The sequence below is a fragment of the Glycine max genome, chromosome 17, assembly GCF_000004515.6.
Source record: "Glycine max cultivar Williams 82 chromosome 17, Glycine_max_v4.0, whole genome shotgun sequence".
Taxonomy (NCBI): domain Eukaryota; kingdom Viridiplantae; phylum Streptophyta; class Magnoliopsida; order Fabales; family Fabaceae; genus Glycine; species Glycine max.
The window spans coordinates 40,152,254-40,164,259 of record NC_038253.2 but is presented as its reverse complement, the minus strand read 5'-3'; the positions used below and the strand labels follow the sequence as shown (position 1 = coordinate 40,164,259).

Sequence of the window (12,006 nt, the reverse complement as noted above, 5' to 3'; positions counted from 1 at the left end):
ACAATCAATCATCATCAGTGCCACCAGTGGTGCAAGAACTAGGCTTAGATTTAATAGGTATTCTGAAATATCATTTGTAATATTCTAGAACAAGTATTTTGGAATAGATTCTTGGAATATCCATTGTACATACGAAACAATGATTCTGAACAAGGCCTAACCCTCTAGATTGGTTAATCGAACAGCCAAAAAAAGTGATTGAAAAAAACTATGACCAATAACAACTTACTTGAAACAATGTCTTGTACAATGGAGACAAGTTGTCCTGGTGGTTGCCCTCTACTTCAATGACAATGGTGGCTAGGCAAAGCTGCACAAATGGAAAAGGAAAAGGAAAAGGAGAAAGAAGATAAGAAGAAAAAGAGGAGGGGGAGGGGGGGGGGGGCTTCAACACATAATTGGCAAAGGGAAAGAAGGTGCTAGCCGCTAGGTTTGCTTGTGGGTGTATGATGAGTTTAAGAGTGATGAAGGGCATTTTTGTTCATTTGATGTTTTGACTTTCCTATAGGGTATAGGAAGCAAATCCAGGAGGTGGGGGAAGCAATAGTCGGTGCTAGGTAAAGGAAGAGCCCAAGCCCGTTAATGTGGTTCCTGTTTAGCCCAAAAAGTGAAGGTGACTCCAATATTCTTCGATTCTGTCTGGGTTTTGTTATTTATACTTCCGAATCTACTAGATACACGCTTCTCTTTTTTAAAACTTTTATTACCAAAAATATCCTTTTGTATATAAAAATAATGAAAACTCTATTTTTGTATCCACCTTCATCGGTGCGTGCATGTGATAAAAACATTGCAGAGCTTTAATTTGATGACTCTTTGGGATATAGACTTGCCTAACCACTTCAAATCAACGAATTAACCACCCAAAAAATTTATAGTACAACTGGACAGGAGAGTTCATGTACTGATTTGGGTTGGGTTCAACACCAACAATCCAAAAAATTAAATCAAAATGTTTTGAATCAGTTTGAATTATTGGTGAAAATTCCTAAAAAAACTTCATTCATGTTTAAACAAAAGAAAAAAAAAAAACATAAATTTAGTTAGTACCATATGGTAGTTTTTTATCTTTTATTTTTTTTATCAACTAATAAGTTGATAGTTTTTGTTATAGTGTTAATTGTTAGTCTTTTTTTCTTATGATATGGCCTCTGAACCAATGGATTAATCAATGTCAATGTGAATGTTAACCGAAAAGATAAATAAAAAAAATATTACTGTGTAGAAAAAGATATGTATGGACTATGGTTACTCTTTCATGTGATTAATGAATGGGATAGAACTTTTTTCTTTCTGAATATTAATGGGAGCAAACTGAGAGTCCATGAAAGTGAAAAACAAATTGAATTAAAGTAACAAAGAGGTTGTAAACTCGAAATTCATCAGCAAATACTGTGGCACAAGAAAGTAGATCATAATGAATTCTTAAATAGTCTTTGTGGCAGAAAGGTAGCGCAGTGTATTATACCTGCCATTACTCCTTTGCACAAGTGGACCCATCGCATGTAACCACCAAAGCCTATGTGCATTATGATGTAGTATTTCTTTGGAATAAATATCTTAATTTAGCTCATTAATAATAACATATTGTAACAAAAAAGAAATTATAACATATTCTATCGACTATTGTCTCTATTTAGCTATATTTTTGTTTGTTTATGAGTTCCAAAATTCCAACACAACAATGTGAGAGAATGATTCTTTGCTTCATTTAATACTTCAATTAGGGTATGGTAGTGGTGGACACTGGTCAGGGTTATCCACTGTTGCAAAAGACAAAATCAGGACCACTTACTACTCCATTCGGTGTGTATATATATATATATATGTATATCAGAAATCAAGGCTATTTTTTTCTTCTTCATTTCTTAAGCATAACTGCATGAGACAAAGTTTAGATTCCCAGTCTGGCAAGCAACGCACGCTGAGTTCTGACTTGGTTAGTTGGCTTTGGCTTTGGCTATGGCTATGGCTAAGACAAAAATGAACTCTTCAAACTCTCAACCCTAGGCCTCACACCTTATGCCTCGAGGTGTCAATATTTTTGTTAGATGTTTTTTTTTCCCTTCTCAATCTATCCTCACACATCACATATGAATTGCTAAATTTGTCATACATTAAATTATTAATTAATATAATTGTTTCAAAATAATGTGATAATCAAATTTGTATAAATATTTTTTTTTGAAAGGTTGAATAAATATTATTACTTACTCTCAATTTTTTCTTTACTTATTTAATAGAAAGTATAGCCAACTAACTAAGCTGCCACTTGTAAAGGAAGATTAGAAGGATATTATTTGCACACACAATATTTTTTATATTTTCAATAAATTATTAAATGATAATCCTCGCATCTTATTTCTCAAATAATTAGACTTATGTTTGCCTAGCAGCGAGTAATATTTAGATAGTTTGTAACCTTCTAAATTATATCACTGATATATTTTAAGAGAATCTCTAATTATAACTTGATATCATATTTATACTCAAAAATAAATGTGTATGTGTATTAGAAAATTTCTTAATTAAATTAACTAGCTTAATTACTTTTATTTATCTTAATAAATTAGATAATTATTTTTTATAAATAGAGAAAGGTAATATAACATTTCATATTTTAAAAAATTCTCATCAATATGATAGAGATGTTGAGAGCTCTTACTTTGCAAAGGGTGAATGAAACGGTAAGATTGATCATTGATGATAAATGTTGAAAGCTCTTATGCCGACAATGATGGAAAATCACTTACATATATAAACTCGATGCAAAGTCAAGGGGATGGAGAATTAAAGTGAATAAATACTTTATAGCTCAATTGAAGTATCATTTGTTAATAAATTTAGTTGATCATTAGCGGGTATGGAAATAAAAAGTGGGTATTTGTTCAACCCGTCGTGATTTTGACGGAGAAATTCTATTTTGATTGGGTCAGAATTGTTTTATTTGGAGAAAGAAGATTGGATTGGGATATGGGTATGTCAGTCTCCGTCCCACCTATGCATTAATTTTTATAATTATTAATAGTGTAGTTATATATAATTCTATTATTATATGTAATTATTAATTATATAATTATTTTCATATTTTATCATTTATAATTATTAAAATATAGAATAATTATTTTAATAGTTAAATATATAAATAATATTATATTTATATTACTGATTATAATAATATTAAAAATTATACGTTTAGTTAAAAATTTAATTTAATTTTTAAATATGTTTATGTTATTTATTCTTTACTAAATTATATATAGTGATTGAATTAAAATATAAATAATAATTTAATTTATAATTTATTTAAAGTATATAAATAAATATTTTTTAAAAAAAATATGAGATGGATTTCTCGTGGGTCTTCCCAAACCCAATGGAAATGGATTGAGTTTATTTTTTCACCTCAACTTTTTATAAACAACTCAAACATGCTTTTTTGTGGAAATGGGGATGAAAATGGACAAACTCGTCCTCAACTCGTCCTGTTACCATCTCCAATCGTTAGCAAAAGTCATCGCTTAATGATAACATATTTGCATTGGTCAGTGACAATTTTTGTTACCAATATAAAACTGTGATTTAGTCATTATTTTAGGATTCTTGCACGGGAATCAATCTAAGACTCTCTCATTCTCTCATCTCCATTGAAGATTCAAGTCGGGAACAACATTTGAAGATTCTAGGACTATCCTATCATTTCCCTACTCTGATTCTTTTATTTTTTGCAGACCACAGCATCATTAATCAATAAGAAAAGTGTGAATATATGTCATCTCATAATTAATAGTTCAACTATTATCTTGATAAGAAAAAAAATGCTTTTAAGTCATTATTTTAGCTCATTAATCGTTATTATATTAATCTACTCATTCCATTACAAGCCAGATTCATTTCATGAGAAATGTTATGATATACTTTTTTACAGACTCTTTTGAATACACATTTTATCATTAGCTAAAATAGTTAAAATCTATTAAGAATTACATTTATCATTTAATACGTGTCTGTTGATGAAAGGGACATATTTTTGCATATAGTGACTGATATCTATATCGATATGTATTTTCGTTAGATTAATATAAATTATTTGTATTTTGTTTGCTATTGAAAAATTGGTTGAAAATTGAATCAACGAAGAAAAAAAATCTTTTTTATGTTTATGTTGGAAATATTTAGTAAAATAAAATATAAAAATAGGGAGAACCTAGAGAAAAATAGAAAAATTAACAATGGAGAAAAAAAATAGTCAATATTATTCATAAAGTGAGAATGCCTATACATAGGCTTACAAACAATCTGAAAATCTAAACAACCTAATCTATCTTCTATAATATTTATTTTAAATTAATTAACTGACAAAATATAAAAGATAAAATCCGCAATAAAAATAAAAGCATCATCTAAAACTTATTCTAAATTCAAAATTCAAAATTCAAAATTCAAGAAAGGCAATATCTCATATCTAATAGCTTATTTAAATATTTTTTCCTAGATTTTCTATTTAGAGATCTTGATATGAATCTAGATTATTAGCAAGATGCCACATGAAGGTAGAAGGCCTATAAGTCATGAACTTTTTTTCGGGAGAAGAAGCAATGATGATATCTGATGAATAAGTATCAGCTAACCCTATGTCAGCAGACATGACACGGTAAGACAGAGTATGGAAGTTTTATATCTTTTTAATAAATTTTAATAAAGTGTTGTTGTTACTCCTCTACATTACATAGTCTTCCCAAATTGCTATATCTAAATTCGAAGTTCCAGAACCTTATTTACCATACATTTTGCAAAAAATGAAGCCATACACACTCACAGTCATGGGTTACATAATATGATTGATATGTTTGATACCTCATCCCTTTGAGACATAAATATGGTTGATACTTTTGCTTATTTATTTTAAACATAGATCCACATATCAACACACACACACACACCAAAAGTACCCACAAATTGAGTTGTTAGATTGAAAACAGAATATGGAAAGAAATTATCGAGTTAGTTCAAAACTAAATTGATACATTTAAACCAGAGGGGACCAGTGTGAAGCAGATTAAAAATTATGGTTAGGTTTATGACTACTACAACTTGGCCGAAATTTTTTCAAACAAGAAAAAGAAAGTGGTCTGCTTCTATGTTAAGCATGTGGATTGTGGAGTAAGGACCAGCGAAATATATCTTGAGAAAGAAAAAAACTTTGTAATAATTCATCGTTTATGCGGCAAAGGCTGTTTGGTGCTGGCAAGCAATGAAAGCGCGGTGAATGTCATAATGGAACTGCAATTAGACCACTTTAAATGTATATCTAGTATATTAATGGGAAGATGCCTCTTCTGCCTCACCAAAAATAACATGCCATGAGATGGACCGCAATACGTGTGCCAATATCCATAGAATTTGCTTCAGTCCTGCTTTGGATGTTCATTGATTGACATGTAATGCATGCCATTTAATATAGACCCTCATAAATTTCTCTGTCTGTCAATGCAACAACAGTTCAATTTGCTTACATACACACAAAATAATCAGAGTTTAAGAGGAGAGAACATCCAAAATTTGGCCCCTTAAGCCCTTTAAGTGATATCATAATGCTTGTACATTGGCTTAAGTTTTAATTGGTACGGACTAGTAAGTTTTGTGGAAAAGCTTCATAGAAATACAAAAGACGAAACAAAATGTATGAAACATTTTTGGGAAGTTAAAATTAATGTGTGCGCCTTAATTATCAGAGAAGTTAGATGAAAGGGTTTTTATTAAAAATTAAAGTACATAGATTGTTTTAACTTGTAAGAGAAGTTTAAGTCATTTTAACTTCTTATTTTCCTTTAAGTACTTAATGAGAATTTTATGAGAAATAGAGCCACTTGCATAGTTCAAATTCCATAGGTTATGCAATGATTGTTTTATTCACTTTAGTTAAGAAGGAATCTGAACATTTCTCCCAAAGGGAGTAGAGAACAGATGATCATGTACATTTTTATATGTATGATCTACTGTTGTATACAAAATTGCAATGAAGCAATGTACAGAAAACGAGGGTGAAATTATGTGCATATCAAGTATCTAAAGCTGAACTCATATGGCATAATTTGTACAAATTGTGATAAGGGCTCGGTTTTTCTTTCCTCAAGGAATTTAATGGCTTCTTTCCCCAGTTCACTTGGTAACTGGAGACAGATCCAATCCAGCAATGATTCCAAGTCTTTTGCAAAGTTCAGCAAATACCAATCCAGCAGCTTTGGGATAGCAAACTTTGAAGTTGAAAATCCAATTGCTGCCTGTAAGTACTCTCTTTTGGCCACTTCTAGTTCATTCTCAACCTGGGATGCTGTGTAAACTCTCACCTGCGTTTGGCATAGTTCATGACAAATCCATCAATAGATATATAAAAACGGGGATAGGATTTTCACATCTAGATATTATTTACAACAGAATACTATGGCATTATTTGATGCATGTAGCCAACCCCAAGCACTGGAAAACAACTTGGTTGTTATTTTCTAAGAGTAAAATGTGTTTTAGATCATTTAATTTTTTGTCAAAATTGATTTTAGTCCCTATACTCTACAAACAATAATTCTGGTGCTCATTTTTTTTATAATTGGTGAATTTCATCCCTCACCCTACTATTATAAATAGAGACAAAATTCACCAATTATAAAAATACTAAAAACAAAATTGTCATTTTTAAAGTACAGGGACTAAAACCAATTTTGACTAAAAACTGAGGGACTTAAAACACATTTTACCTATTTGCAAATACTATTTAATAATGCAATGAGACAAAATGAAAATCATGAAGGGGACAACACTTTACCTGTGGGGGTTATGAAAGATTATATAATTCAATGTAAACTACTCATCAACTTACAGCAGGAGAGGACCAAGTTCCAGAAGAGAGAGCAAATGTCACAAGGGGTTCTGACAGTTCCAGTCCATATATGCTTCTTGCTGTCATTTGATGATTTTTTGTTCCCTTGGAAAACGTCTGTTTGAAATTTAGTGGCTAAATTAACTCTTTATTCTCTCATGCATAGAAAAGCTAGAGATGAAATGGACAAGACTTACAAATTTCCAGTGATAAGGAAGTCTTAAAATGAAATGCTCTATGGTTGTTGCACTTAGCACGTGCCCACCAACATTTATTGTTGCCTGAGTAACAAGAAAACCACACGAATTATTGAGAGCACACTTATGCTATGTTATACTCAATTGAAAGAACAAACACAATACATAAGAAACAAACGACTCTAGTAGTCCATACCTTCCGCATTAGTGCAACAGCCATTTGAGGATTCTCTGGTATGCCATTCTCTATGAATGCCTGAAGCAAAGTAGAACTTAAAATACCATCATTATTATGGTTTGACAGGATAATTAGGCGCACAAATTAAGATTTGTTATTCTGATTATTGAGGAAAGTTATAATAAATTGCGTGGAAAAAATGTTTAGATACAGATTATACTAAATGTTGTTGTAATGGACATAACTGACATACATTCATCATACACGAATTGTAGATGTTGATCCAGAATGCAAGCTTCTCCTGATGGTTGAGGTTTTCCAAGTTGACAGAGGCTACTTTCCTAAAAAGTAGTCTGCAAATTTTCCAAAATCAAAATACTTTAACTTCTAATTTACAGAAATAACAACAAATCAATGTCATGGAAAAGTAAAAATGATTTGAATTTGAATAGAACAATCTCACATACTTCAACCGATGTAGTAAAAATAAAGTATTTGCAGTTCGTTTTGGATTGAAAGATTTGGCATCAATTGCACATAATTGCCTGTATGGACCAATATCCCTCTTCCCAAATTCCAAACAGATGCCATATGGATCCCAAAAATCTGCTTCTTCATCACAGTTTTGAGGCTTTAGATCCCACAAGGGTGCCATGTCACATGTAGAACCTGGATTCTTCACGGCACTCATTCTCAAGAGAATGTTTGATAAGCACTTCAGAATATTTTCTGAAATTATATTTGGACTCTGAGCTTCTGGTGAATTTTTATGTGGACTATGATTTCTTACATCTGCAATTTGCTGGTTGTTCACCCTTGGTTCTTGCTGCACATTTTGAAAGCTCACATTTATTGACTAAAAAAGAATTCTTCAATTTTTCACATGCTAGCCATATCACACAACTGAAAATTACTTCTAGATTATACATTGACATGACACACCTTTCTTTTTGGATGATCCAACCTTTTCTGCAATGATTGACTGTCAATGTTTTTAATTGGAGTTTTGTTCATTTGATTGGATGATTGCTGCCTGCTCTTGGAAGAATTAGTACATGATTGATTCTCTTTCCCTTGTCTATCCTCTGGCAAGCCAAAAACAACAGGCACAAACCATGAGGAAGAGACTAAGTCTCTTTCTGGCACAAACTGAACTTTAAGAAATGCAGGCTCAAATCTAAAGCAGAAATTAATTAAACTGAACCAATGAAACATAATGATAGAGTTTCTCACCAGTGAGTGTTGTGGTAGGCTTAGTTTCAGATGTTGCTGTTGAATTACCAGCTGTTTGGGTAAGAGACTTCAATTTATCCAACTTGGGACTATCTAATGTTGGATTTGACTTGTTTGGAGGAGCTGAAACTGAATTTTCCAATTTCCTCATAGAAGATGACATGTAGACAGCTTCCTGGTACAAATCCTGTCTGAAATGCACAACCTGCTCTTCAAGCCTAACAATTTCCTCTTCTAGAACTGCCACTTCAGCCAGAAGAGCTAGTATCTATAGTTTTCAACATCAAATTTCAACACTCAAATTTCATTTCTAAATTCTAATATCTTTCTAACTTAGCAACAGACAAAAGTACTTGTGTTCAGAAAATGACTTAAGAGAAATTCATATATACTAACATAGGGAGGGAGATAAGGCGGAAGACGAGGCAAAGCTCCCAAGGGTCTGTTGAAAGCCCTCTCCAATGCTCTATGAATGTTCTCTTCATGCCTAAGCTGCTTCTTCAACCTATCCACCTGAAAAGTTTGAGAATTCAGCTCAGATGCCAGCTATAATAGATCATAAAGTCATAATACCCCAAATGAGGACAAGGAAAAGAAACAGTGCCATTGCATTACATCTTGTTGCAAAGCCAATTTTCTTTCTCTGCTAGAAGCTTTTCCACTTTTATTTGCATTTCTCAAGCTTCCCTGCATCATCTACCTTCTCATTCAATGCAGAACAAGTTAGAATCCATCAAAGAAACAAAATAAAATACAAGAACAAATATCAAATCAAATCAAAGAGGCTAACAAAGGGGGAAACAATGGAATTCAGATTCAATCACTAATCATGGATTATGAAACAGTCTCTTTTTTTTTTCCTTTTCTTAATACACCTTCTTTAACACCATAAACTGATCTGTGCCATACCTTTTTTTTTATCTCATTGAAACTGAAGCCAGAGTTTGTGAATTAGAAAGCTGATACTCTCCTCAGATACTTTAATAATAAAAATAATGAGCTCGGGCTATTACTGTACAAACTGTTTTTCAAACACACAAACGACATGAATGTACCCTTTTCTGACTTCTGACTATACCAAACTTCAATTACTTTTTTTTCATGTGCTACTGAATCGGAATTGGAGCTTTCCTAGTCCTAAAACTTCTTCTGTTCATGTTTTCAAGCTATGCTAAAAATCTGAAACTACCACTCATACCCAATTGTCAAATTTCATAGACAAATTCATTGAAACTGTGATCAATTGCTTCGGGTAATTAAAGATCAAACCTTTGTTGTTGTTTTTTTTATCTTGACATTAAGAGAATCAGCTCACTGATCCAGAATGAGACTGAAACTTGATGACAATAATTATAAATGAAGCAGCATCAGAAGATGCCAAACTCAAAACACTTCCAAATTTTCACTGCGCAATGAACATGATAAATAATACAAATAGCCAAATACTATGTATGGTGGACAGAAGAAGAAGAAGAAGATGGATGGGGGTACTGGTGGAGAAGAGTGTTCCACCGCTTGAGATAAAAAGAATATTATATTGGATGAGTGTTTTGCGTAGTGGTAGGGGACAGAGAGAGAAAATTAGAGAGTGTGAGAGAGATGAATTATGTATGTATGTACTAGTAGCTTGCAGTTTCGTTATGGTGAATGGAAGTAGAAAGAAATGACTTGTGCGAAAAAGACTAGAGAATAGAGATAGATAGAAGAGCTTCCAATTCCAACCTGGTCCATGGATGCAGAATAAGACACAGCTAGCTTCTCAGATTCAATAATCAATATCATGGAAGCCTCCAATCTAAAGCTTATGTCATCATGAATCGACATGCATATTTCCCTTTCTTAAATTTTTAACTCCAAATTCTGGGTCTGTTTTTTTTTTTTTATCATATTATATAAATTATTAAATATTTATTGGCTTTATGATGATTAATTTTTATTTAAAAATCTGTTCATTTTTAGTGAGAATTTTTTCTTTAATCATATTTTTCTCATTCACAATATTTAAATTTAAAATCTTACTTAAAAAATTGAATTTAATATCACTCACATTAATTAATTGATTGTTGATACTCTTGTGTTTTAACTAATAACTATTCACCTCAACCATCTGCTTTAAACATGTTTTCTACTTAACATATTGTTATGTTGTGCGTATGTGTAATTTGTGTACTGAAAGTAATGATTATCCTCCTGTTATGATGCTTTTAAGCACCATTAGAAAGGAGATTTTGGTGGGGATTGGTTACTTTTTACGGTGGATAATGTGTTGCAGTTGATTTAGTAAATAAATAAGTATATGGGTTGGTGTTTTTTCAGGCAAAAGCTGCACAAATCACATGCGTTGTCAAGTAAAGAATTTAGCTTCTCGCGTTTGCAGATACATTTCGGATCCAATTTGAACTAGGGCATTCCAATTCCAAGACTTACGGCACTATCATTTAGTTTTTTCTTTTTTTTTCCTTTAAAAAAAATGTGTCTGGAATGAACACTATAAAATGTTGTACTGTGTGAGTATTGTGTAGGTTGTTGAAATGAAGAATTTAGGTGAGGATGTTCTTACAGATTAAGAGCTTATTTTGTTTTACTTTCACAACTAATTTTTCTCACTATACATACATTCGAATGTAAATTTTATAATTAAGATTACTTTGAGTACATATTCTAAATTTTTAATTATATTATATACTATAACAATAAAACAGTTCAATTGAAAATGCTTATATTATATCCGTACATATTTACAATAGAATTATATTTCTAAATAAGTTTAGATAATTATTCAATTATATGATTTAAATGTACTTAGTTATAAATTAAAAACATTTAATTCAACTTGTAGTAAATGTTAGATCCGTGTTATCTGACTATATTAACAACTGGCAACCTTCTCTTAGTTGTTGTTGTCTTTGTCAACACTCAACACCCCTTTGGATAGATATCCTTTCCAATTTATTTATTAAGCAAATAAGAGAAAGATGGACGGTAACTATACACGCTCTCTCTTCATAAGGTTTTTATTTTAATCTAAAACTCTAGTCTAAGTTGACATGAAATAAGAATTAAATAAAATAAAATAAAAACTCAGCTGAACTGTTTAAAACATATACCTGTACCTGTTTTTATATATAACTAAAATCATGTTGGATTCTACCTCAAAATAGAAAAGGCATATTGAATGAAGATAGTTGACTAAAGAGGGAATGAAGATGAAAAGACTTAAAATTAGACAAAAATAAGAGAGAGCAAAACTCAATAAATTATTAACTTTTCCCTTCTTTATCCTTTATTTCAAATGTTATAATTTTCTCTTTTCCTTTATGTTACCCCTTCCCATCTAAATAAAAGGATAAATGATGAGATGGTAGGAAATATGTATCTTATGATCGATAAAATATACGATAAGTAAAAAAAATATTTTAATTTTAATTTTTAATTGTTTTAAATATAAAATAATAATAATTTAAAATTTTGAAAACCATAAAAAAATAAAAATATGTAATACACTTGCTGCAAAAAATGAT

General features: G+C 31.2%; 1 protein-coding gene across 5 annotated transcripts; it reads right to left on the bottom strand.

Annotated features, from left to right (window-relative positions):
• Window positions 1–5,893: 5,893 nt before the first annotated feature.
• On the bottom strand, window positions 5,894–10,261 carry LOC100801978 (uncharacterized). 5 transcript variants are annotated; one of them, XM_006601238.4, is made up of 11 exons: window positions 10,208–10,245; window positions 9,101–9,185; window positions 8,882–8,998; window positions 8,486–8,753; window positions 8,195–8,337; window positions 7,720–8,078; window positions 7,506–7,605; window positions 7,271–7,330; window positions 7,075–7,158; window positions 6,878–6,994; window positions 5,894–6,350 (listed from the first exon to the last, which is right to left on the bottom strand). In XM_006601238.4, exons 2-11 carry the CDS (start codon window positions 9,179–9,181, stop codon window positions 6,051–6,053), a joined length of 1,629 nt encoding a protein of 542 aa, XP_006601301.1. In that variant the 5' UTR covers window positions 9,182–9,185; window positions 10,208–10,245; the 3' UTR covers window positions 5,894–6,050. The 5 variants fall into 5 exon arrangements, with proteins under 5 accessions (XP_006601301.1, XP_006601300.1, XP_006601299.1 ...); XM_006601237.3 differs by having other exon boundaries at window positions 9,755–10,231; XM_006601236.3 differs by lacking the exon at window positions 10,208–10,245 and adding an exon at window positions 9,395–10,201.
• Between the last annotated feature and the right edge of the window lie 1,745 nt (window positions 10,262–12,006).